We start from the raw sequence: 27,835 nt of genomic DNA on the forward strand, positions 1-27,835 counted from the left end.
ACTGCGCCTCGCTCTCGACTCTGCGAAACTTTGCCCTGGATCGGTCTCGCGATATTCCAATTTGGAATTATTAATAAAAGAGCTGCATATATAGGAAAAGTGACGCGAGAGAAATGTAGAATATTTATAGTCGATTTTCAGAGGAAACCACGTACGTAAAATATTGCATTCTATGCAGACCTGGATTTAATATTCTCCGTATTAATTAATATTATAGTAGATAGAATAACGAAGTCGTACACGATTATTTAAAGAATACTATAGCATGTTGAAAATGAGCAATTTATATTCCATGAGAGGATGAATAAAATATGTTAATTTTGCATTCGTAAAATAAAATTGCGAAGGTGGTATTTCACAAAATTGACATTAGCATCGTTGGGCGAGTGTAGATTCTTTTTATTTCTTTTAGCCCGTCGGGCGAGCTTGCGGCAGTCTCGCGAGTGACAATTAATTTTCTAAATGAAATCTGAAAAATTAAAAACTGGCCTTTAAACAAAAACTGTCTCCTCGTGAAATATTGTCTTTACGCAAGAGAAACTCGCCGCGGAGTACGCATTAACCAGGCGCAAATATTTTTCAATTTAACGTCGAAGGAAAAGTAATAACAGAATGGAGAAGAAACCGAGGGAAGAATTTAATATAACCGGTGTCCATCTGCGAGTGATTTTAATCTAAAGTTTCAAGCTTGATTTGAATCCTAGTTGGACTACAATTATGGATAATAAACAATTTTTCGTAAGACTCTAAGAAATTGGTACTACGTTTCTAAAAATTCCGGTCAAATAATCGTCTATTACATTGTTCCTCATTATTTTAATCTCATGAATCGCGACTTATGAATTCCCGAGCATCCCATATGAAGTTTCAAACAAAACTCGAAGCGACGGGTGGATCGAATCACGTCGAGTTTAGCTGGAAGTAACGAAGATTTTCGTTTTAATAACATTGTTTCGAAAGGAGAACGCGTTACGGTCGGAGGGTAGCGCGCTGGAGGAAGGAAGCGGACGTCCTTTTTCCCGCAGCAGATTCAGAGGAAGCATGGTTCACCGCAAGAGCGTAACGAGCGTTGGCCTTCACTCTCAAGAGAATTTTTGATTAAAGTTTAATTTACAGGAATGGCCTCGTCCTGGTGCACTTTAAAATGAAATTTTTCTATCCTCCCCCGTGTCCCCGTCGCTTCTCTCTCCCCCCTCTCTCTCTCTCTCTCTTACGCTCTCTCTCCGTCCCTCGGCCTTCCCACTTATCAAACCACGTAGCCGGACCAAGGGAGAATGACGTCTGCGAGTGTCACGGATTCTTCCGCATCTGCAATCTCTCCTTTCTTCCCTCGCGATGTTAATACGTGAAGCTCAGACCTTTTAATACCGTCCTTTAAGAAATGTTAGTATCTTTTATCATAATTAAAACTTACATTTGTCTCAGCGTCAGATAAAATAAAAGCGATGAGTCACAAAAATTGTTTGAAGCAGTAAATATTATTCTAGCAAGCATGCCAAATATTCACGATTAATATATGAACTCGTCGTAAAAAACAGTCTCAGACAGTAAATACTATTCCGGCGGGCAGACCATAATCGCGATTAGTCCATCAGTTCGTAAAAAAAAATTGTTTGAAACAGTAAATACTACTCTAGCAAGCAGAAAGCATTCTATTTTTATTTCCTGGTACCGTGGCTCTAATTTCAACTCTTTAACCGATGAAACAATTTTTCCCACTCGCATCAAACTGGCCTTATCGCGGGCAACAGCGGTCTTCGTGGGTACACGTGGCTCGTACCTAGCAATTTCTAAAGCAAACACAATCATCGCACGTGAGGAACGAACGGTACTGAGCGAAATTACGATTTCACGTGTGACTCGCGATGAAACTACTTTATTTCTTCTATGTAACCAGCCAGCGAATCCGCTGACATTCGACAGCCATAAAGTTTTACACAACGCGGCGTGAGAGCCACGGCGATGCAACGGGAGCGATGCGTTCCCCTACTATTTTTTATGACGCATCGTGCGAGTACTGAACAGATTTAATGACATGTAATTTAGGCTGCGTATCATTATGCAAAATGAACCATTTGCAATGTCAACATAGAAAATGGAATCTAAACTTTCTTACTGATAAACATAATTAAGCATCGTAATTACTGATTGACGTCGATCGAATCATCGACTGGGGACATTTTCATCGCATCATGTAAAACGTGTTCTTTTCGATTTTCACTGATAAAATCATGGAGCTTGAAAACTGATCCCAACGGAATTATCGCTAGTTTTACGAGCGTTGGGGCTCGCGGCTCCGACTCCCCCGCGAGCGTTACTCCCCAGCTCCGTCCCCAAAACTTCCTTCAATGGGATGAGAAAATGAAACGGCGAACGTCGATCGCACGTGCGGCTCGCGATACTCCGTGACACGCGTAAATCACCGCGGCCGCCGTGGGAGTTTCGGAACTTCGACTGTCTCGAAACCCGAAATCACCAGGCGAGAACCGTGGGAATCCGTACGGAGCCAAGGGGGTGGGCGGTTTTCACGAGTGTGCACGGCCACTGATACAGTCCCCGGGTGCGAACGGAAGGAAAGGAACGGCAGAGGAAAAAAGGCGAAGCACGCGGAGCGCACGTGTGACCCATTCGTTTCGGACGCCAACCCCTCCGTCGACGGTACCAGCAACCGTGGGGTTAAAAAAAGGAAGCAGGGTAGTCACGCTTTAGGGGCATTTTTCAGGAGCCGCTTTGCTCGTCGGCCGCGTCTCCCAAACGTTTCGACCCTTCTTCGTCCATTCCGTACGCTACTTTTTCTCTCGTCCACCGATGCCACCAGCCGGTGTGTTGCAGGATCGATTTTTTCCCGATTCCTCCGGGGGTCCGCATCCACTTTTCTCCTTTAGCCGAGATATTACGGCGCCGGGATTTTCCTCCCTCTGTTTTCGGGGACCGGGGCCATTTGTCACCCCGGCTATCTCGGTCTACGAACCGTCGATACGATTGCGTGAGACACACGAAACTCGGCGCGGCTCGAGATCGTTCGATCTGACACTTCCACCCTGTCCGCAGGCTTCGCGGTCCTGTGCTACGTATTTGTTACTACCACTAAATCTTCCGATTAAATAGACTCACAACCAGCTCTAATTTCAAATTAAAATTTCTCAGAAGACTCTCTCTTCTTAGGAGAATTTCTCTCAGAAACTGTTTTCAGGCCAAGAAACCAGAGCCACCCTTTAACACTAGAACTATCGACTTTTATTTACATACGCATTTCATACTCATTTCATTTGGTAGTTCTAGAGTTAAATTTGTTATAACGTCGTATACATTCGACGTTTATTTTAGCATTCCCATGGTAACAAACCGTTCGATGATTGGTAACTCGGGTCAATATTCGCCGGAATGATTTCTGGCTGCGAAACCGTAATCGGGCCTCCTTAATCATTCGTGGAGCAAAAAGAACTTCCATTTACCGTAGCCACTGGTTATCATAAGCCACGAGGGGTGTAAAATCGCAGGGGCTGGCCAGTATCACTCCCCAGGGAAATATTTCGTAGCTCGCGTTTAAACGTGTTTACATGCAAGCCGAGTCTTTTCCCTTGTCCTTCTTATCATCTCCCCTACGCTTGATTCTTTAATCTTTTTTTAGTCACGCAGTTTTTTTACTAACACGACAACTAAAATATATTTCTAATCTCTCGCTCTGGTTTCAATAATTGCATTTCGCAGTAGCTAAAGAATTAATAATATAAAAATTCAGGTCAATCAGTCGAGGCGTTGCCTGTGTGAAATCGTTCATGAAACTTCGCAAGCTCGTTTACGAATTTCAAATTTCGTTTGATGCCGGCTACTCTTTATGGAAGTCTTCGACTCTGGCATTTATCGAATCAAACTTCCCCCGAGTGAATCTCTCCAGCGACCGTTTTCGCGGGGAAATTGATTCCGCGCGTGTGTTTACGACGTCGTCGAGCCGAGCGAAAGGATTTCTTATTTCCGTCGGATGAGATACGTTTCTTCCCTTTCTAGGGAGGTTCCGCGGTTCAAATAAACCCGATCCCATACTTTGATCGTTTCGGAACGCTACGAGGAAATTATTCGAAGGAAGTGAAACGCGATAGTTTCTCTTAAAAGAAAAATGAAAACGTAGATTGTTCATCAAATCCAGTAATAAATTTTGTCGACAAAAATCCTGAAGAGCGGTTAGTCTTCACAAACATAAAAAAAAGATCGACTTTCCCTTTCCCACCGGCTTACGAATAGGAAAAAACCGTGTGTGGGTGTGAAGAATTGTGGGTACACGTCGGAAGGCGCAGGGTCGGGTGTTTTGCCGAGGCCCTTTGGAAGCCGGGACCCGTTACGTTAAGCTTAATGCAGACGTATGAATTACTGTCACGTAGCGGGAAGGTTTTCTGAACGGGATGCGTAATTTGTACCGGTGGCTGCGGTGTCGTGAGATGAATAAATCATCCGGCACTTATCGCGGCTAAACTTTTGAACGCCCCGAGACCCCAGCCAGCCTTGCGCGGCCCGGCCCCACTACTCCGAGTCTTTCTGGTCCGAGAGGGGAGAGAAATGTGCAACCGTCGAAGACGATTTATAAGCGTCAGAACGAAATCGCGAATGGAATCCGTTGAATTATGATTTGTTTGACGCTCCGATCTCCTCGGGTGTCCTTTTTCTCTTCCTCTGTTCTATTTCTAGGTGACCACGGGAGAAAGGGAATGAATATTTATCAGTCTTTGGCTGGGATTAGTCGCGGTAATTCGTACGTGTTCTACGTATTCGGTTGGATTATACAAATTCGGGTAAAGTAGCTTCGCGGGGATTTTTCTTTGTTTCTGGGTTCCTCGTTTTGGAGAGCACTTTATTCCTTGATACCCTAAATTGAGTCAGTCGGTCTAATATACCGCAGTTAATTCTGAAACCTAGAAAATCTGCGTGTTTCTCTGCGAAATAAAACAATTCTGATGTCAATTTCTATTTAAGATTGAAAATCCAATTGTTCGTTTATGTTGAACTAAAGATTTTTATTATACAGTCTGAATTTAGTACTTTATTCCTTTGTACCCTGCATTGTCTCAGTCGGTCTAATCACAGTCGACTTTGAAACCTAGACTGTGACTTTTTGTGCAAAACATTTGTCTATTTCCATTTATGAATATGGAAAATCGGACTGTCCATTTCTTTTGAACTAAAGACTCCTATTGATTCATCACAGCAGTAGCATTTCTAAAAATAGAGAAAACTTCCAACACCAAAGAACATTGTTCTTGTTTCTTCTTGCCACAGTTTTTTACATTTTAATTAAGCCAAACAGAAATCACTACAATTTTCCTTAGCCACTGAAAACTTCCCTTGAATTGTCTCACGTCTTTCGCGTCCCATCTCTCACTGTCCCAATTTTTACCATCAGTTGATCAATTCTGTGAATAATAACAATAAAAGCCTCGACAGGCCGGTGCCGGTTCGAGTGGAAAATAGATAAACATTAACAAAAAACAGATTAACAAAAAACGGAGGATAAAAAAAAAAGAACGTTGGACCCGCGATTCCAACGACAGAAATATACGCGGCGGGTCCCTCTGTTCATTTTCATTTCGCCGACGGAACGGCTGGAAACAGAAGGCAAGTTTTTGCCCGGATACCGTATAAAACAACTTCCAGTTCTTTCCGCGGAGTTCCGCTGTATTTTAAGAGGGAAAAGCTCCGCGAGTGACTCGGCCGCCGCCACCGTGGCATCGCTGCTACCCCCTGTACATTTAGACGCGCTTTCTACCACCGCTGTTGCAATTAGTACGTCCGCGCTCAGTTGAATTGTTTATATAATTAAATTGGCCGACGTACTGGTTTTGATCCTCCCTTCGCTGCTCAGAACAACTAATTTTAATTGCGTTACAACGGTTTCCAACGGTGAACTCTGTTCTCATTTTCGTAAAATTGTTATCGGTTATTATTTACAAAAGTGTGTACGCGTAAAATAATTTAATTAACGTAGTTATTAATCAGGATAAGAATTTTCTGAATTAATTCTCTGAGAAACTTGAAATTATTGGAAAATGTTCGATCAAAGACTCTTCATAATTAATTCCTTATCAGCCTCTAATCTCGTTGCCGTCAGGCGTAAACCACCGATTAGTGACTTAATGTATTCCGTTAAATAACTCCTTAATAAATGTCTAGTAAATATTTTATCCTCCTGATACGAACGCTAGCGAAGTATCCACGTTTTCCGTGAGCAACGTGAAATATAACCTAACCACTCTACGGGGGCGATTGCATTATGTTTGGTCTACGTCCCGAATACAATTTGCTCGGGACTGAGAGCTCAGAGATTTTTCAAACGAAATATTCAATCGGCACGGAACGTGTCGCGTTTAAAAAGGCACGTGATTTGCTCGAACCGCTGGGAACCTATAAGACATTTTAAATTTGAACAATTCCCATTTCCATTTTACACTCAGATCCAATTTCTCCTATGTTTGTTTAGCTGTCGAATTATTCAGCCAAAAGAAAAATCGGATAATAACAATTAGGAATGGTGGGGAAGATTAATGAATATTTTAAAATGAATATTCAATTTTCTTATTGCTTTTTGGATATTTAAATTCTCTCTTCTTCACATAAACTAAACAAACCTAACTAGTGATTTTTTTAAGGAAACAGCGTAACAAATATTTGACTTTCGGATTGAAAAATATCCTAAAAAAAATTATTATTCCCCTGCGATTTGGAGACCGTCAAGCAATTTCTATAGAATTCATTTCTTCTTGTTGCTTTTCGGATGTTTAAATTCTCTCTCCTCCACCTAAACTAAGCAAGCCTAACCAGCGACTTTTTTAAGGAATCAGCGTAACAAATTTCTGACTTTGGGATTAAAAAATATCCTAGAAAAATGATTATTCCCCTGCGATTTCGCGACCGTCAAGCAATTTCTATAGAATTCACTTTTCCTCGTTTCTCGTTTGTCCTTTATCAAACCGAGTAAAAAGAGTATGAATACCTCGTCGACCGGGACACCGTGAGTCATGCTATTTTTATTCAAAGCGATGTATAAAACCACCGACTGAGTCGTGGAAAATAAAACAGTGGATTGTAAAAGTCGATAAATATTAGCGGAATTAGCAAGGAAGACATATTTCAACGGGTTAGAGATTCATGCGTATTTTTTCTCCGGCTCATAGAAATGCGATACGAGCCACCAGGGAGCCATACGGCCAGTTTAAGAAGAATCGTTTTAAACTTTCTCATATTTTTCGGCCGCGCCATCCATCAGCCTTGCTCACGCCAAAGATTTCGCAGCTCCCATATTTATTATCGAAATCTCAAATAAATATTTCGTTGTATTTTCCCTGTCAGCTGAACTTTTTTCCCTGCCGCCTTCCTTCCATTTTAGCCGTTCCATTTTCGCGGCCCGCCGGTGTGAGGCGTGAAACAAGCTGGAAAACCGTAATATCCATAATTTACTTGAAAATTAAAAGTGAGGCGGAGCGAAGAAGCCATCAGGCGGCGGACGTCTCTTTTAAAATTCCATTCGCCGTCTCCTCGTACACCTCGCTACGGTCGATTTACGTCGACGAGCCACCCCGAAAATTCGCTACGATTAAACGGAACGCTCCTGCTCATCGATATTTCTTTCCACCAATTCGTAAAAAATAAACGAACTGCCAAAAGCATTCAAAATTTTGTCAAGAAGTTTTAAAAAAAAACAGGCCCCCTAATTCTTTTCGTAAAATAGTAAGAGTAGTCGTTGAGTAAAACGGGAATTGTTCAAGTTTAAAATGTCTTATAGGCTTGAACCAATAAAAGTTTGAAGCAAATAAAGTTGGTAAATCGAACCGATTAGAACGTCGCCGTTGGCGATTCGAAAGTTAACCCAATTGGAACGCAATCGAACGGCACGCGATTCTACGGCGACACACGGACGTAGAGTCTTACGCGCTTACGATTACGAGTGACCGATAAGCCTCGTACACCCGTGCCTTACAACACAGCTAGAATCGATTGTGCCTGGTTGTTTATGCGAGTGCTCGGTTACGTTAACCACGCCGATACCGCTGTTTATAGCGCAAAACCGTTTCGTGCGGTCGCAATAACGTGCCGTTCCTTTGTTGGGCGTTAAGTCGCGTGAAGCTCCGACCAAAGTGGTTGAGAAACACGTCAGGCAGATCTTAGAACTCCTTAAGTATTTTTCATGGCAACGCTGAACGTATTTCCGTACCGTGACGCTGTTGCGTATCATTATGAACGGGCTAATGTTACAGTGGACGATACAAGGATCTGTCACAAGGTTGGACCACTTATTATCAGTCCTAGTCTAATCAGAAAGGTATAAGTTAAGGTCGGACACTGTCTGGACCGGGCCATGTACAAACGACTCATTGGATTCGAGACTCCCTTCGCACGCGCACATAAAAAATATGACACGTCTTCTTTCTCTATCTTTACTGCTTTCCATCCGTCTCTGCTCGTTGAACCTATGTATTTTCTATGTGTACGTGAATACCAGTGGGCCTGGAATCCCTCGAGTCACCCGCATGTCGAATGCGGGTTGAGATTTCACGGTTGCGCACGCATCATCCCTTCCCTCTGGAGTAGCGTAAATACAGAGGGTAGGAAGGGCGCTTCTTTCTTTTTGCTCGTCGCGAAATGTAGATGTCGCTGCTACTGGCATCGAAACTCGCCCCGTAACACCGACCCGCGTCACCCCCTGCACCGCCGCTCGCCGGGCGCGTGCTCAACACCCCCGGCCACCCTTACTACCACCACCCGGCCACCCACTGTCGTCGTCTATTTTCATTCAGCCCCTTCACCCCCGGTTCGACCGCCTCTGGCGCAGAAATTGAACCACGGGCTACGTGGTGCACGAGAACAGGGTCTTTGCTCCCGTTTAATATTTCAACCAGTCCATTGGCTGCCTTGAGCATCGACATGCGCGCCTCGCCTTCGACTATCGTCCTCGACCTCGCCGACTTGCTTACGTCAAAGGCTGACTACCAAACTCGCTGCGATGGTAATCTACTTAGTCATCGGAAGACGATTTTTACGAATGAACAGTTTCAACCCCTCTTCCTGGTATCGACGCTTAATATCGAAAGTGACACGGGGTAGATCACGGTATCTCCTTTTCCATATTTACCCAGTACATTGTATCGGATCGAGCTTCTGGCTTCGAGAGATATCGGTTGAGAACCGAGAAACGCGCTTTCATTCTTCCTAATGTCTTCGCCATTTAGATGGAGAACCGCGAACAACTGAATCCGCTCAATTCGAAGCTTTCACGTGGTTTCAGGTCAATGGCATGATCGAACTTACGAATTCTGCTCGGCGAAGTTTATTCTTAATAGGGGAACACTTGGAAACTGGTTTAAATAACATAATTTTATGTTGTATTCAGGATCCGTGTGGAAATGAGCTACCGTAATCACGATGTAACTTTATATTTCCAAGTGCGGACTGTACAATTGCGAGGAATTCAAGCCAACAGTGGTTGTCTCGCAGTCAAAATCTGCTTCATTTGGCGAATCGTGGGTATGTGTCTTCATGATTGGGGGAGAATGTGACTCCGAGCTTTGTGACTCGGGGCTGAATTTGAACCTTATAGCTATCTTAGTGACTTGTTTTCGAACTTAAAAATGATTTCTTAAAACTGGATATAACTAAAGACAGCCAATATTGTAATTATTTCATTTATCCAGATTAGTCATCCAACAATTTATACAATTGGAAGATTTCATCTTCTTGTGTCATTTCTTCTCAGTTTTATCGATATTATCGATACCAACGAATCGTGAAGTGTTTTGACTGTACCGGTGCGTTACACGGGGAATAACATAATTCCGCGGCGAGCCATCGACTAAGCAACACTTCAGAAATTTTCGAACGAAGGAAACTTCGCTACCCAGTGAAATATTTCTCTCATTTGTATCAGCAGTGCGAAGTGCTTCACATGACGATTTCAACCCCAGCCACCCATTTTCCTTTATTGTCTACCTCTCTCACTTTTCATTCCATGCCGTCTACTTCAAAGCGCACAGAAATTCTCTTGATAATTTCGTTTTTTTTTTTTTTGGAGGGGGAGAAAGAGAGAGCTTTTTCGTTGAATATTAAAGTTATGCTACCGGAATTAAGAATAGTTAAAAGCAAACAAATCTGTAATCGAGATTTATGTAAAACAATGAATTTGTTTATGCATTTCCACTTCCATTTCTTTTAATTGTAATTGTCCAGTGCTTTTGATATCGGGTTAACAATACAAAAAGTTAGTTTTACGATACTTCTATACGTACCAACATATTTATTTAATTTGACGATTTTAAATTGAACTATTAAGGAATATAATAATGAATCGTCAAAGAAATTGCATCGCCAGTGAGATTTATCGAGGTAGACAGTCGGGACAGGGAATCGTGGACTGAACAAGAAGGCAGGGACAGAAGAAAAATGGATGGACACGAGTGGACTATATTTTCGCGGACCTTTGTTTCCGTAGAAAAACGAGTTTGAAGTTCGATCGATCACGGATCGTGTTTCATTCCGAATTACCGTTCTTCGAATTCGCGTATTTACGCGTGTTTCCTGGCGGACGGGGAGGGTGTGGGTGGCAAAAGGGAAGCCACGATGGAGCGCAGGAAAAACAAGCCTCGTAACTCCGGTTGTTAATTCCCGTGGATAGAGTCGTTTTGTTTCCCGGAAAACGAACTGGTATGAAATGCATGTGGCTACATAAATTAAATAAATTAACGAACCGATTGGTAGGATTGGCAATTAAGTATTAATTAAGCCACAGATTTATAAATTTAATAGTCACCTTGCATCACAACCTGTCGTTATAACGAGACGTACGGTATTTTAATTAAAGAATCAATTCATCGAAGGAAGAAATCATAGAGGAAATTAAATAGTCTTATACTATATTATAGGTGAATAATATTGGAGAATCGATAGGAGTATTGAAATTTTCATGAGGATTAAATATACTAAAGGCATCCGAATGGTATGTGTGCAGATGTTTATACATGTAGTAAGTTTGACCTGTCATTCATGGAAACGGCTGGCACATTATTACTGTGGCTGATTTATGAGAATATGATTGATTCAATGCCAGTCTTATCGGTCTATGAAACCAATAAGACGTTTGATCATCTACGAGTCACATTACATGGACGAATTTCATAAATAATATTAAGAAGAAAACTAGAGGAATTGTATTAAAAATTAAAATACAATAAAAGTTCCTTAATGATGGAAACCGTTTTAGAAACTGGGTTTGCGTAAATATGCATATAAAATACAATTCAAGATGCATTGAAAAGTGCAAAATATATCACTTAAAAAATTTACTTTGCTCGAAACATTACTTATGAAACCATGAGAACCTTTCGCGCAGCAAATAGAATCCCTTAAAAATAGATTTTGCATATTACAGTACCAGGATGTAAAACGTATTATTTAAAAGAATCGAGCGATTTTAAATTGTAAGCACCTTTCGCATAGGAAATAAACTTAATTATTAACGCGGATCGACGACCCGTAGGTAAGTAATCCTATCGTGTGATCAAACAAATCTACTTAGGTACCTCATTGTATGCACGTCCACTCGATGAACTCGTCAGTTTCTTGACAAGCGTTTCAGGATTATACCGCGGTATCGATTCCATACCAAGAGAAACATTTTACCCGGCGCGGAGTCTTTACCTACGTCTATGTAAGTAAGTAGATAACGCGGAGCCAGTGATCCATTTCAAAAAGCCGCTCCTCGATGACGGCAAACACACTCGATGATAAAAGAAGAAGAGGTTTACGCCGGTGACAAACTGCAAGGGGGAGGAAAAGATGTAGGCGAAAGAAGCTCTTTAAACAAGGTTCAGATGTCTGTATCGCATCTTCAAATAAAATTTATCACTGCCCTTTGTTTTGTCAGGCATTCTTCTTCAGAGGCTTCCTAACCAGTTCAACTCGATTTTACACTGATACAATTTTTATGAAGTCTACAGGTACTCCAGTTGTGTGTATTTAATGTTAAGGGGCTAGGGTAGTCACTCGAATTTTCTAACTTCAAATGTTACATTTTCACACTGTTACATTGTTACATTGTTACATTATTACATTATTACATTGTTACATTATTACATTGTTCAATCTGCATGACCACTATAATTTCTTTATAAGCAAGTTGCAGAAGCTATTGAAAATTTTCGAGAGGCCACCGATAACGCAATGTAATTAACTGAAAGCGTTACCGGGGTATTCAATAATGCGATATATCAACGCCTGTGATTGGCAACTGCGGTTACCTCGTATACCTCGCTAATACAGAGATAAGCAGCAATCAACGTATACACGTAGAATAAACCGACGTCCTTGAAGTGACCTTGAGGCACTCCAGGGTACATATAATTTAAAGAAAAACAATAATAATTATTAGAATATCAATTATTAAAATATAAACCACGAGCCACTCTAAGAAAATTCACTTGTACCAAACCTTTTATTAGAACATCGTCGATTTCTAACATCGTCGTTAAATACTTTGTTTAGCACCCTTGCGAACGACTTCATTGATTCTAACAAAATAATTCATTTTTAATCCTTTCACCAATTAATTAATTGTTCAACAGTCCCAGACGCTGAATCCCGTTCTGATTCGTTTTGTACCTATGATTTGAAACAGTCATAAGATAAAAACAATCGGATTGTTTCTATTGCACCTTTATATGCAGTCGCCGCTGATAATCGTATTGGAAGAGGGTAAATCGAATTGGTCGCTTTGATCGGGCACAGGCACGCCTTTGCGCGGCGAGGCAACTTCGGAAAAGTCAAAGGGCACGGTGATACCGCTTCGCAAAGAGAAGCCATTCAACGACCGCAAATTGTACCGTACAAGTACCTAACCGTAGAGAGGGGCATCCTCCACAATGTGCGGAAACCGTGGCTGATATATCGACGGGATAAACTGAGGATATTAAATTCTATACTAGGAAACTTCTTGAAAGACAGCTGTCATCGAGGAAAACACATGTATCTCAGTTATCTATTTATTTAGCAGTTACATAAATCAATTATGTTACAGCAACAAATAACAAAATGTTCCACTGCTGTTCGAACTCCGATAAAACTGTAAACCACAGTCGTAAACTTATTTCATATGCTGTGCTCATTAATAAGAAAAGCTCTCCAGTATAAAAAGTGGAACGAACATTAAAATGGAAACAACGAGATAATCGGTGTGTACTTGCTCAAACAATTTTTCTTATCGATCCCCATGACCCATTGTTCTATACATTGCTTAGTTATTAATGTCCACGCCACAGGACGGCCGAAATTGTCGTTTCGAGGAGGCCGGCAGCGCAAAGAGCGAGAGGGTGGATAGGTATTATTTGAATTCAGTTCGACCAGATTATTCGGTTTGATTAATCAACAAATACAACAGAACGCGAGACACATAAACGACGGGGCGCGACGGTGTGTCTCAAAAGATAGCCCCGGTACCGCTACTGTGCCGTGGCGTAGAAGTTATGTGGCGCTGGGATAGCGATGAGTTATTGCTGTCGCGTTACCGCGGCTTGTTGCCCCATTGTTTCTATTATTACATACGTCAAACGCGCGAATGAATTATGCGCGGTGGTAAATGTACAAGTTGATTCCGCGCGCCGCTGGCTAACGATCCTCCCTCTGCGTTATTATCGATCAAAGATACCGGGGATTCAACTTCCAACCCGCAAAAAAGTCCCGTCGACTGTATCTGGATAATGGAATTATTCAAGGGAATCGTAGGGATGTAGAGAGACGAGGTTAGATTAAGTTAGGGTAGGTTAGGCTAGGTTTGCAGAGACGGGAATATTGTAATTTAAAATATGGAGTTCCGAGGGTGGAAGGCGATAGCGAATACCAGGCTCGCCGATAGTGAATAACCAGGGCGAGCTTAACAAACCAAGATGATTTTTAAAAAGATGGTTAAGTTAGGTTCAAGAGTAAAAATAATGGCAGTGGAATTACTTGATAGTTTCTTAACGTGTGGATTGGAGGCAAGCTATTCGTTCTGTACGAATGATCAGATATCGATTCTATTAATGATCCTGGAGACGAGAAGAAGTTGTTCAGGATTGAAACAATAATTGTAGAAATTGCTATCCGTTTTCGTCGAGGGAATGAGCGGGGGATGGGGGTGAGAATGATTGGTGTGGACGCGGATACACGTGTTATCGATCCCGGGTTAAATTTAGATCCAAATTAAGCCACCTTTAAGCAATGTTACAGTTCAACATGAATTCAGTCTTAAATCATCAATTATTTTATTATGTACAATCACAAGTAACAGCGAGTGAATTCACATTAAAGAGCTAGAGCTCTGTTAAACAGAATTCATAACAATACTTGCCATAATAAGGGTTGTAACAATTACCCCAGAATTCGTGATGAATGTATATTAAATGCAAGCATATGGTTCGGTAAACGAGCACAAAAAGATTTGAAACTCCGTTCGTAACAGGTAGGAAGGGAACATTTGATTACGATTGCCACGGCGCTACTTACTTATTTTTACTTCGCCCACGGTCTAGTCTACTACCCGTAATAAGTCGCGGCGATTTGTACCTTTTTTATCGGACGCGTTTGTACGGTTGGTTAATTACGCTGTTAACGGCTACGTGGCATGGCGCCGCGGCGTTACTTCGACGCGCTCGAGTTAATTGGACGATAATACACTTTCCGCAATCTGCTCCGTCGCCATTCGGTCTGCGTCTGAAACATTCACGCACCAATTTATGAGCTGCGACGGTGTACAGGGAACGAAATAATTTCCCGAATCTACGATGAATCCTCTAGGACTAATTTCTGTCAAGTATGATTAATAGACCCCAGGTTTTTATTATAATTGCTCTTAAGTGGAAACGCGCTAAGTAATGCGTTGACGTTAAAGACTTGTTTCGGCCCATTGCGTCCGTTCGGTGGCTGGCCGCCTGAGACTGACGTACCAGCGGCATATTCCTTCGACACAATCCTAATTACTTGATTGTACACTAATTGCATTATTTGTACAAAGTAATTTCAAAGTTACTAGCCATGTTAGGTGACCTGTATATAAGCATGGGCATGGCTTTGTTAAAAATATAAAGAACAGTCTCATGGAAAGTTTTGTAATTGTAAGAAGGCGAATCCCATTGTCGGGAGCCGTCGGGTATAAATGCGAGAGAGAAGATTCCCGAGAAATCGGTTTCAAGAAAGACGTCGACATCGCGTCGGCTCTTTTTTAAACTACTCGTACCTTGTACTGGTTGCGTTAATTTTTTTGCGCCCCTCCTAGCAATCTCTTTGACGATGGTTCAACTGCTTTTAATTACGCGCGTTTACGTTGATTTTTTACAGCTCTTTCAAGATTTATTTAACAACGATTCGAGTTCAGATTCTGTAACGATCCTCCCTGAATCATTCCTGTACGTTCAGAGTAAATGTTTCGTTCGTGCGTTTCGTTACGGTTCTACTTTGTCAGTTTTTGTTTCACGAATTAATAATGTATAGGTCCTTTTTAAAAGTCCCTCAAAGGAATTTAAACGAGGAGAACGGAAAGAGTGAATGATAAACGTAGCTGTATTAAAGTCCGTTGAAAATTCGGTACCTCGGGCTTCAACAGTTTGTTGATACAGTTGATTCTGCTGGCAAGGATCTCCAACTCCAGACGTTCCTTGCAGAGCTGTCAAAACATACACTTGAATTCGAGAACGTTGGCTAAGTTATCGCGGAAACAACGGAAAACCTTATCGCGCAGAACGTAACCCACCATTTTCATCGTCTTTTTCTGGAACACGTCGGTCTGCCGCAGCTGGGAAAATCAGAAAGCAATTTATCGTTTACAAAGCCGCGATAATCGAGCGCGAGCGAGCGAGAGGGTATCCCGGGCCATCCGAAGGCAAAACAACGAAATGCACTTTTCGCTGCAGCGTTGCTCGCTTACCGCAGTTCGGAGGAATAAACTTACGTGCTTATGAATGCAATTGTACACCGGCCTGATGTCTGCCACGCTTTTCTTCCGCGGAATTTTCTGTAAAATTCAACGTAATTAGTGCTATCTCCCTCCTCGCGGTCGGGATTGTCAACAAATATCTGTGATACTCGACGTTATGCATTGAGACTGGCCCCGTAAAACGTTCACGTTGTAATGTGAGAGACGTTGGACGAAAATATGAGCTGCTACCAGCTTCATTAACGCACGTTTCGTATATCGTGGCAATGCTATGAACGAGGGTGCATGTAACAATGACACGCAACGAGAACATGATACAAGTTACGTCCAGTACTGTGAGACCAATACTTTAAAGTGCATTAGAATACACTATAAGGTGTTTAAAAACGACTTATTGTGCTATACCTTGTCTGCCTCTTTCTGTAATTCCTGAAAATCGTTCAGACATCGAACGACAGCGTTTGCACTCTGAAACCGTCGGGACATGAAAATAAATTGTAGACGTAACGATTTCAAAGATTATTCCACAATGTTACACCGCACTAATTTAGAAATGTAGAATCAAATATTTTTCTCGTTTTAAAGTTGGTACAGACGAATTTTTGAACTCGATTTCCCAGGGAACAAGACTGACGAGCTAACAAATTATATTCTACACTTTTTTTTGCTACCCTCTATATGAAAAATGTGATTTGAACTCACCAGAAACGACCACGTGAAGAAAATTAATAACATGAGTCAGAGATCAAGATTGACGAGCTAACAAATTATATTCTACATTGTTTTTATTACGTGAAAAGAATGTGATTTGAACTCACTAAAAATGAGCACGTGAAGACAATTAATAACATGAGCCAGGTTAAGAACGTAACGACACCGCACTGCGTACCCAAATTAAATACGTGCCTTAGTTTAGCATCCGTCAATAGAAATTGGTAAACCTAGAACGAGATATATTTCTACATATACAAAGGAGGAACAGTTCTACTTTCTTCTGTTAGTTTTTGGACTGAGTACACGAACGCAGCTTTGTCTTGCGAAGTAATTAGCTACAATGGATAGGAACTAGAGTAAAACGTTCTACTTTGACTTTGAAATAATAAAGACAGATAAGGAAGAGACGACTTTGGGATGTAAATGTAGCTTCGTATAAATAAAGGTTTCACTGTCGCTAGTGAAAACCAACAAAAGCTTCACTTTTTATTCGAATATATTTTTGACGAACCAGCCACCCTGGGCCTGAATTGTATCCCCTGTAATATTTGTGGATTCTTGCATTCTCCATAACGTTGGCTTTTGGGATGGTCGGTAATTCGCAGTGTTTATCAAGGACATCACGTGAATTTGGACGGGGCGAGTCGGGAGAAAACTGACAGCCTTAATCGTTTGACATTTTGACATACCCCCTTCTCCTACGTTCACAATAAATGTATCTACACAGGGTGTTTAAAATAAAATATCTAAGACCTTAAGAGCCGGGTCAGTCTTTTATACTGACCGTCATAAAGTCTGGTGCGTCGCTTGAAAGAGGGTCTTTTGATCTCAATCGATCGATCGATCATCGATATACGATTCGGTTCGGCTTTCCAACCACATTCGCTGATTGTACGTAGGACCTACATAAGAGACTGCATTAAGCCGAAGGCACGTGGTAGCGTCGTCGGAAATGGAATTTCACGGCTATTTGGCAGGGTGTCGCGTAGGATTCTGTATGTCCGAATGATGGAGCTCAGATACATCTAAGGGTGGCGTAGGGAAGGTGTCGCGTTCTGGGAATACGACCGCGCATCCGTGTAAAAGACGTCGCGTCGCCTGTAAATTGTGACGTAAATTGAAAATGTTTCGAAAGGCTTTTCGAGCGAAATATTTTCATCAAGAGCATCGCGAGTGAGACGAGACGGCGCGAAGTTGGGGAGACGTTGCTTCACGGTATTTCCGCGAGGTAAGCTTGAAGGGTCCGCGAGCCCTCGACACTGAATTTCGCTCTTTTGTCTACGTCGCATCTCGCGTCTTGCGCCTTATCTTAGATCGATATACACTGAATGAAGGTGCCGTTGCTTCTGTACCGGACGCCTGGTAGGTGAAGCGTGCGTAAAAGGTTTACGATGAACGCTCAAGTGGCAAAGTGTGATCTAAGAACTACACATAAGCTTTTTTAAAGATTACAGACCCTACTGTGAATTTATTTCAGTAACTAATATTCCTATATGTATGTGGTTAGAATCCATTAATCACTGTACATTCATTAAGTTCATTCTAAACCTCCAAAAGACTAAAAGCACAATTAAACGGCGTACGATCCTTATTGTACAGACGGTTAGGAACAGTCTTTGTAGAACTAACATTCTTTCAGGGAATTACTTAACGTCCGTAATTAAGGGGTACACGTGTCCTCATCTTTTTTGTGAATAAAGGCAGTAGTACCTATGTCGACTGCGTTACTTTCCGTATACCTGGCTATGTACATTACGACGTTATCATAATGCCTTAAGTCCCTTTAGTAATAAAGCAGAGCGTAAAGACACATGTGCGCTTTCGCATAATTTAAAACAGCCCCACTCTTTTATATCTTAGCTTTCGTAATGCGTACAGGAAATAAAATCGTACAGGCATTAAAAGACAGAGAATCAATTTAGTTGTATAATAATTGTAAAACGTTGCACTTCTATTACAAAGAATTAAAAAATAAATGAAATTCTTAATTCAACAAGATTAATAAATGAAAAAAAATGGATATTTTAATTACCTCGTTTATGTATACTATAGAATGTCGAAGCTCGTCGTGGATAAAATATATAATGATGATTGATAAAAATATTAATGTAGAGAAGTGAATCAGAACTCATCACACAAATCAATGATTAATAAGAAGATTAATAATATAGAGAAGAGCAAGTGAATCGAAGCATTGGGTCTTTTCGCGTTGCACTGGCATTGACAGCTCTTTTTATTTATGGCCTCACGAGCACGGCTTTCAATTGCGAACGACGACGAGCCGGACTTCCGACACCGCTATCCCGATTCCGAACAACCGTGAAACTCTGTTTCCGGCGCATGCTAACGTTTTCACCTCGTCGCGTCTCGCCGCGTACCGAAAATATTTAAAACTTGCCACCGTATAACCACGTACAATCGAAAGTAAGGATTCACTCTATCGTCCAATGATCTTTCACTTTTTTCTATAGATATCAATACTTTTAGTCTGAATCTTTTTTTCACCAAGAGATTGATTTACAATGTGGTATACGTGGGAAAATCATTCTAGTTTATGTTGAATAAAAATTCATACAGTTCGCAAACTTAAAGGTGTGAAATGCCTTGAAATACAATTTCCCACATCATGTCAAATCAAACGTCTCGAGGCTACTGAAAAAAATCCGACAGCCTTAAAAATTCCGATTTCGTTGATAAAAATAGTTAATTCAGGCTCGGAGGGGTCGGAGATGGATCTCGCGACTTGATGCTTTTTCGAGACGAGCAAAAGTGAGATTTTTGCGGCCGCTCGGCGTGGCGCGCGGCGTCGAGATGGCTATGCTAGGATCGTCGAGCGTCCGTCAAAATTCCGAATATTCAGCGTCGCCGTCGTGTAGGGCCCTTCTGGCGCATACCGCCGGGCCTCGAGTGCGGCTCGCACAAAAAATATGTGTAATTAAAACTCGACGCTCCAGGGGATGCACCGGGGAACCGGCCGGGATAAGGGCGAACAGGGGGAGAAAGCGATATAGAGAGATCCACCGCACGTCCGACGACAAGCGTCGCGCCACTACCGAAAGGTTAGAGCACGGAATAATCAGCACGGGCTCTCGAGGACCTCACCACGATAACGCTTTCCTCGCGTCGAGACGAAACTGTCTACCGTTCCTCCGCTCTTCACGCCGGAAGTAACGCTACGAAAAATATTTTTACTCATTTAGGTTCTTACACAGAAATATAATAATCAAACACTTTCAAAATTCATTCTATTGATTTAACTATTAGAATTTTATCTTTAATTCTCACTTTGCTTTGTTGCTGCATATATATGAAATGAATTTTGGGAATAAATTATGTCCTTTTCACGTCGCGACAACGTATACTCCTCAGAAGATACAAAACGTTTGGAATCAAGTATTAATAAAAACGATTGACAAAATGTGTGACAAGCGGCTGTGCGCTTGTGAGAAGAAACTGATGCCAGGTTTCATGAGTCCTGACGACGAACGCGTGAAGGCTATTGAAAATGCTTACGCAGACTTCGCAGACGTCGAGAGTAATTCGTTGTTGAAGAAACATTTAACGCGGCAGCTGTTCGATACGCTAAAGGTACGAGTGACGAACGCGAACTCTACTTTGATGGACGTAGTACAGTCGGGGTTCAAGAACCCGGACTCGAACGTTGGTGTGTATGCCCCTGATCAACACGCGTACGACGTGTTCGCTGGACTGTTTGATGCCATCATCGAGGAATACCATATGAATTTCACGTCCAGCGACGTACATCCGGATTTAGACTGGGGTGGGTTTCATTCGAGGAATCATTTCATCAGATATCAAACTGAATAATTTGTTTCAACAGATATTTTATTTATTTATTCATTTATTCAACGAAGTATCATAATTTGCACCTTGGAGAGTACATAAATTTATATTACTTCTTCGAACAATCTTTGTATTTTTTTTGATCGATTCTGAGATTCTATAGAATGGTTAAATTACTGATGAAGGTACATTATGTATGTACGTGTGGCCAGGTTCGGCTGAGGAGTTGGGCGATTTGGATCCCGACGGGGAATTCGTGATCTCGACTAGGATCCGTTGTGCTAGATCGGTCAACGGATATCCGTTAAATCCTACGATGACCGAGACTCACTATAAGGAGTTGGAGCGAAAGGTACGCTCGAATTCAAGTGTCTATTGTGATACCGACGAGGGATCCGCGGATTTTGACGGTGGCTAGATCAACGTTGAAAGGAACACCGTTGAGCCTTCCAATTCTTGTTTTGTATAGGTTGTATTTAAGGGGGATTTTCTAGAGGATTTCTCAAGGCATTAAGAATAAAGGATACGAATAAGAATGATGATTCTCCTTTCTGGGAATGAAATTGTTAATAGTATTTCGAATAGAGTATTCGGAATTAAATGCAAAAAGTTATTCCCTCGTAGGAAAAATATTTAGAAAGTAAAATGACATTATGAGGGCTTCGTGTGGTACTATTTCCAAAGATTAAACTTCGGAGCCAATACCAAGGTCTGGTTCATACAGGATCGTTCGAAGACCATTGAAAGAATAATACAATTTAAGATTAAAAAATTCTTATTGTAGTTCTCTACTTGGTACCGTTTCCAAGGATTGGACTTGGGAACTCTACCAACCCAGGTCTCACCGCTCAGAGACCCAATGAACAATCCCCAACGTTTTGCTTTATTCTTGGCAGGTCCAGGAGGCTTTGGACGGTTTAGATGAGGACCTGAAGGGGACTTATTACAGTCTGGTCGCGATGGACAAAGAGACACAGCAACAACTGATAGACGATCACTTTCTGTTTAAAGAGGGCGATCGATTCTTAGAAGCTGCCAACTCGAATAGGTTCTGGCCAATGGGTGAGTAATGATTTCTTCTCACGAGTCACTCAGTGTCCGCATCTCGGCCTCTCAAACTTTAACAGATCGATCGTGCGATACCTTTTAAAACTGTTTGAAATTTCCATGGAATTTATCATCCCCCCAACTTCGAATCTTGTTGCGGCGATTCCTCGGCTCTCCTAGATAGTCAGGCGTCTCGACAGGGATTAATGGGCCCGATCAAGTTGGAAATTCTCATTTTATTTTATCCACAGCCAGCTGCTCCCGGGTATCGTTAATTAGATAATAACCCGCTACAAATTTCGCGCGTTTTATCACTTTTCCAATCTCCTCTATTCGTTTCGAATTCCTCGGTTCGAAAAATACTTGTTGACTTATTGATTGATGTCACTCTGTGGATGCTGGCGCGTAGGTGCTACGGAACTACACGTATCTATATGCATACCGAGAGGAGAGTACGTCCGCGAAAGTGATGTGTGTACTTCAGGAATGAGCTATGTGCCTATTCTAGTATCTCGAGAGAGTTCGGAGCTGACGTGTTCGTTTAGAATCTACGAGAGGCTGCATGAAAATGTATTATATTATCATGTGTATACATGCGTGATCTATTTAAATAGATGATTCTTCAAGTAGTCCTTGCGATTTTCCTCGAACTGTTCCACGTTGTTGTGTCAAGGTGAAAAAATGTCGTACTTCATAAAAATTTCACATAGTCAAATAATATCCCATCTTGATAAATTATAGCAGAATTGAAGCATTGATGAATTTTTAAGAAGAGTTGTTAAACGTGGAATAATTTGTAACGTCCACTTAAAATTCACGAACTGCAGAAAATACGAACCACAGGGATTTACTATGTGTGTATCTCTAAGAATAGTTAGAATTGCCATTTGCACTTGAAAATTGCCTGTTATCCATGTTACAATCAGCGAATCGATTTACCTCCGCGAACCCCAGCGGCACTCACGTTCCCCCGAGTTTAAGGATCGTCGCACTTCGCATAAAACATTCAATTACAATGCCGGAAGTTCGTTCAGCTCGTTTGAAAACATTAATCCACAGTAAGCTGAACGCTCGGAATTGGGTGGTTCAAGTTTAAACGAAGATTAACCCGAAAGTTTCTGGGATTAGAGACCGAGCCCCGACGTGACGCGATGCGATGGACAAGTTTCTAAAACGTCGACGAGTGTTACCAGTCCGGTTGTTTGTTCGTTTCTACTGCGTTTGGATTTCATCGAATCTCGATTTGATAAAAAAAAAAAAAATCGTGAGAAACTTCATCAACGTCGATACGACGATTTAATGTGGCGAATCCATTGACCGTTTCCACGAGCTGGTTATTCAGCCGGTGGAATTGAAACGCAGATCGAGCGTGCTCGCGTGTGCGTGTACTGAGGGGCGATGCAATAGCCGCGTTGCGGTTCGCAGTTTGCCAAGGGTCCCGTGATTAAGTGAATTTGCGTTAGCGATTTTCATCACGATGGCCTTGGGAAATCTCCTCGCCGGTCAGATTAAACGGTCTCGGAAGGGTAAAGGAATATTAAAGGGATTAGGGCATGTACAAGAGCCTAACGAACTTCTCAGTGTTCCTCTCTTTATTCTACTGTAAAAATTCCGATATTTGCGACCATGCTATCACATTGCAATCATCGTGTGCTTGGCGTCGTAAGTGAAAATGGAAATACGAAGGCTGATAATCGTAAGGAAAAGGGGCAAGCGACTTGATACGCTGTATGTATCGAATTTCCATTTTACCGATTGAAACAGTAGATCGTAAGTGCTCGGATGAAGCTAGGGAGGGAAAGTAGCTCTTCCCATATCCACAGCTCAGTTCCTCGGGTTTTCTTGTAAACACGATCGCGTGTGCGCGCTCGCGGCTAGAATGGAACATTAATAATTCAATCCCGCGTTACTCCAGGCAAATGGAAACGCAGCCTTCTATATAGGCGATACCCGAACTACTTTCGATTATCTTTAAACCGGCACAGGATTTACTCTCCCATGCGTCATCGCAGCAACGAAGAAAAAAACAGATTGGTTTTCTTACTGAAGAAACTTTTATAGCTGGAAGCAGCAGAACAGGCAGCAGCTCTAACTTAGGTGTTTGACGGTCCTCGCGTTATCGTATTTCCAGGCAGAGGGATATTTTTTAACGAGGATAAAACTTTCCTTGTCTGGTGCAACGAGGAGGACCATCTCCGTCTGATATCGATGGAGAAAGGCGGCAACCTGTCATCCGTGTATGCGAGGCTTGTTAAAGCTGCCACCGAGGTCGGTAAGAAACTGAAGTTCTCGCGACACCGTCGTCTCGGGTATCTCACCTTCTGCCCGACCAACCTGGGAACCACCATCAGAGCCTCGGTTCATGCTAAATTCCCGAAACTGAGCGAAGATTTCCCCAGATTCGAAGAAATCGCGAACATGTACAATCTTCAGGTAAAAATCTTCTGATTTTCTCCCATACGGTTTTTTATCAAATATTCCAAATCGCGCTCATTATTATTATAGTAAATAAATATGGAAATAATTTCTAATATTTCAATTCTATTCATCAATAAATTGTAAAGTAGATATCAAATTATTATTATTATTATTATTATTATTATTATTATTATTATTATTATTATTAGTACAAATAAATAAGAAAATTTCTGCGCGTTGTCGAAACGTTAATGAAAGGCAGGGTGCAACAAGTACCGGCAGGCCCGCGTTGGGATCAATAATATATAGGTAATCGTACGTATGAAATATTTATATCCTTCGCGTTTGTTGACCGAACGTGGGAACGATGATGCTTATACAAATCCCGGGCGCATACAATATAAACTATAGTTATGAACGGGAACGTATAAACAGACGACTATGAATATTCTGCTTACGGTGAAAATATTTGAAGTAGATCTCCGCTGTTTGCGAAAGAAAAACCTATTGGGTAACTCGAGGAATGTGTACAGTTTTCAAACTTACACTCAATTTCCCACCATTCTTTTTTACTTTTGCTTTTTTTTTACACCTCTGGCTTTATTTAGTATCTCTATTGAATTTTGTTGTCACTACCGAGGCAACCCGTGCCCCGATTAAAACTGACGAAATATGTGGGACAGGAAAACATGGAATAGTGGAAAAAATGTTACGCAGTTTTTAACGACCAGCCGTTGCATCGTACAGTCTGTTGTGACGTGATTAAAATTTTTAGACTGAGTTACAAGCTGTTTCTTTGAAATTGTAACGTTTGATTAATAGATTTCCCGTGTATCCGGACTGTAACATCCTGCACCCTGCGTGAATACACCATTGCACCCTGTGCAATTACCAGCAGGCTTTATTCAGATAATTATTTATTTATTTTCAAGGGGATTTGTTTAAATCTAGGACAGACATTAACGTAATAAATTTGATCAAAGGCTGAATTCGCGCAAAATATTCCTTAATGGATCAAAGAATAATTTATTTCACATGACGAACCTTGATTCGACGTATTACGTTTACCAATCCCATTTTTAACAATTATTGTTACCATTAATAATGCTAATTTCAGCACGTAGGTAATTAAGCATGTAAATAAATAAACAATTTATCAACGGGGACAGCCTGTTCCACGTTTATTCTTTGCAAATGAGTTTTGAAATGCTGGAAAATATTCAATCGTAACGGTTATCATTCCATACGCATATTCAATGTTGCGCTTTGCTCATGCAATTAGCATCACATTTTCACAGGGAATTATGTGCCTGCATTAAATGATGCAAAACGGAAAAGTGATTGGTTACACCATTTGCTGTTAGAATCGTTTGCACACGATTATATAATTAAAAATAGTTGTACAATTTGGTAGATCAATAGTTGGATTCGTTTAATAGACTGTTCGGAGTTAATATTTAACTGACATTATTTATACGAGATAGTAAAATTAGATTGAGGATAAGTTTAATTTAATAAATTAGATTAAAGATCAGAATTTGATTTGTACATTCCTTCGACTGATTTACAATTCGTTTTGTTTAAATGTTTAAATTGGATAAATCGAAATATATTTGAACTCCAAGAGAGAAAGACGTTTTTAGTTTAAGTGGTGCGGGGCTGAATGGGGTCAGATTAAAACGGAGGAATTAATTATTCAGATAAGGGGTACGAGGGGCGAGCACTCCGAGAGCGAAGGAGGCGTATACGACATCAGCAACAAACGTCGGTTGGGCCTGACCGAGCGCGAGGTAGTTTCCGAGATGAGGAACGGCGTGCTCGAACTGATCAAACAAGAGAAACAACTGCAAGGGGAATAGCTACCGCGCCGCGATATCGCGTGTCCGCTCGAAGTCGATGCGAACGTGCCGGATGCAAAACCGTTTTTATCGATTTCCCTGCGAACCTACGGTTCAAATATAGATATACTTCTACCGTCCACGAGCCATCGGACATTTTCTCAAACGAAACTCTTGATTTTCCTCCAAATCTGTGGACAATTTATAATCCAATGTTCCTTAAGAATTTCAATAAATAATTGTTTAACAGAATTGCATAGCAGGGGGACCTATTGTGGCTGAGACACGTTAGGTCTCATGTTAGGACCTATGGAACCTAGCAGGCCCAAAGGACAATAGGTGCTGCTTTCAGAGACTACTTATTGCTGAAGAAGGTCGTCCTTTAAATCTACTGATCCTAACACAGGTCTCAGGTATCCATTTCAAGTGGTTTAGGTTAGTTTAAGTATCCACTTTAAATGGATACTAATAGTGTATTAGGATCGGCAGGTCCAAAAGACAACAAATGCTGCCTTCACTGTCGGAAACTCCTTGTTGCCAGAGGTGATCGTTCTTTAGGCCTGTGGACCCTATTAGTTCCTAACAGAGGCCATAAGTATCAATTTCAGTATTGTCCTTTGGGCCTGCTAATCCCAAAACAGGTCATAGCTACCCATTTCAATTGACTTAGCCACATTAAGACCCCCTGTCGTTTTCTTTTACCATTTAAACAAACACCTGCTTTCGACGCCTTGCACATTCCTATGCATCACACGATTATACTTCATATTTTCCAAGCATAAAATCCTTATTTAATTGCTAATTCTTCCAAAATCAGGAATTATTCTAAAATCGGTTATCGATTAAATTTCGCCATCCGGCGCCGCCGCCGCCAATATGTTTCTGTTACACCGAAGGTACGGTCCCCCCCTCCAACGTAGTTATCGACAAGTTCGAGTGGTGCTCGTCCATTTCGATGCTCGAAACGTCTGCAGCATTCTGGCCCTCGAGTACGCGGCAAAGAAATATCGATCTGTTATTAACTTCTGATTCCGTTACCCGCCCGGCCCCCGTTTATACCGTTACGTTATCCTTTATGGCCTCCCGGAACGACTCCGCCATTCGTTCTCCGGTAGTTTATTTCAGCACAAAGCGATTCGGTAATTAGGGCTCGGTTTTGCAGATTGGAAAATTCTGATACCGCCCATATAATATTAATAATAGTACAATGAAATTGGGTTAGGTTAAATTAATTTTGTACTAACGAAAAGTGCATAAATTAACCTAATCTAATAACCACCCTTTAAAACTGAATAATCTCCTGAAAATTGGAGCCAAGACTTTTTTTAGCAGTCGGGAGGATTATAATTTGCGCTGTATAATTTTTTAATTTACTCCAAGTCGTTTGGAATTTTTGATAAATCAATTTCTATCGACGAGAGTCGTCCTGGGGAAGCCGGTATCGATCAATCGGAGATTTTATTTAGTCGTAACTGGGATACAATGCGCAATAACGTTAACCCTGTGTGTGTACACCCGTTCTCTCCGGCAGTGTGTATTCACTGTGCCGCAATAAGCTACGTGGAAGCCATTTCAAGCAGCCGGAATCAAAAGAAGCGGCGCGCCGCGGATGCCCGTCTCCGGCACAGCTGCTAGAAAATGTACATACACATACGTCTATTTATATATGTGTACGTGTATACACGTACACGATTGCACGTTGGGGGACGGTAACCTCGCGGGACGTTACATTGACAACTTGTAGGCTTTATGACAGTCGATATTCACTTCCTCTAACTTACCGCGTCTAATATTACGTCGAAGAACAACGCGCCTCAGCCCTTAGAGCATTGCTCTATGCCACAGCCCGAACCTCGTATCGATTGTATCGAGCATGCAGGTTTTTGTATCGAGCATACAAAATTCATTTTCCATTCACGAATCACGTTGCCTCGTAATTCGCATTTTACGAAAGTGTCCATTACATTATTCCCAGCCGTCCTTTAATTAACCCTGCAGGCTAACGGGCTATCTTCCACGGTAAGTAGAACAGCTCCGATCTAAGTCAGACGGGTGAATGGCACGGGGCGGCAGA

The 27,835-nt window shown here is 41.5% G+C and overlaps 2 protein-coding genes across 3 annotated transcripts; one reads left to right on the plus strand and one right to left on the minus strand.

The window, feature by feature from the left end:
• Positions 1-8,673: 8,673 nt before the first annotated feature.
• On the minus strand, positions 8,674-18,594 carry LOC108623219 (uncharacterized). Its single transcript, XM_018021588.2, has 7 exons — positions 17,166-18,594; positions 16,759-16,881; positions 16,346-16,408; positions 15,956-16,018; positions 15,758-15,799; positions 15,596-15,670; positions 8,674-14,721 (listed from the first exon to the last, which is right to left on the minus strand). The coding sequence occupies exons 1-7, from the start codon at positions 17,223-17,225 to the stop codon at positions 14,647-14,649; spliced, it is 501 nt and encodes a 166-aa protein (XP_017877077.1). The 5' UTR covers positions 17,226-18,594; the 3' UTR covers positions 8,674-14,646.
• On the plus strand, positions 14,677-26,013 carry LOC108623218 (arginine kinase). 2 transcript variants are annotated; one of them, XM_018021587.2, is made up of 6 exons: positions 14,677-15,609; positions 20,189-20,435; positions 20,671-20,810; positions 21,355-21,520; positions 23,637-23,938; positions 25,624-26,013. In XM_018021587.2, the coding sequence occupies exons 1-6, from the start codon at positions 15,553-15,555 to the stop codon at positions 25,780-25,782; spliced, it is 1,071 nt and encodes a 356-aa protein (XP_017877076.1). In that variant the 5' UTR covers positions 14,677-15,552; the 3' UTR covers positions 25,783-26,013. The 2 variants fall into 2 exon arrangements, with proteins under 2 accessions (XP_017877076.1, XP_017877075.2); XM_018021586.2 differs by lacking the exon at positions 14,677-15,609 and having other exon boundaries at positions 18,726-20,435.
• Positions 26,014-27,835: the final 1,822 nt, after the last annotated feature.

This window comes from Ceratina calcarata, unplaced genomic scaffold (genome assembly GCF_001652005.2).
Source record: "Ceratina calcarata isolate Rehan_Ccalc_2016 unplaced genomic scaffold, ASM165200v1 scaffold255.2, whole genome shotgun sequence".
In the NCBI taxonomy this organism is placed as follows: domain Eukaryota; kingdom Metazoa; phylum Arthropoda; class Insecta; order Hymenoptera; family Apidae; genus Ceratina; species Ceratina calcarata.

What these genes read in the sequence shown, in the direction of transcription:
- LOC108623218 (XM_018021586.2), top strand. Translation starts at nt 19,967, where the DNA reads ATGAATTTTGGGAATAAATTATGTCCTTTTCACGTCGCGACAACGTAT. An exon ending in GAATAGGTTCTGGCCAATGG is followed by an intron (nt 21,521 to 23,636) that starts GTGAGTAATGAT and finishes TCGTATTTCCAG; the next exon opens with GCAGAGGGATATTTTTTAAC. An exon ending in CGAACATGTACAATCTTCAG is followed by an intron (nt 23,939 to 25,623) that starts GTAAAAATCTTC and finishes TTAATTATTCAG; the next exon opens with ATAAGGGGTACGAGGGGCGA.
- LOC108623219 (XM_018021588.2), bottom strand. Translation starts at nt 17,225, where the DNA reads ATGGAGAATGCAAGAATCCACAAATATTACAGGGGATACAATTCAGGC. An exon ending in ATTCAGGCCCAGGGTGGCTG is followed by an intron (nt 16,882 to 17,165) that starts GTTCGTCAAAAA and finishes ATCTCGTTCTAG; the next exon opens with GTTTACCAATTTCTATTGAC. An exon ending in TCTTCACGTGCTCATTTTTA is followed by an intron (nt 16,409 to 16,758) that starts GTGAGTTCAAAT and finishes CGACGGTTTCAG; the next exon opens with AGTGCAAACGCTGTCGTTCG.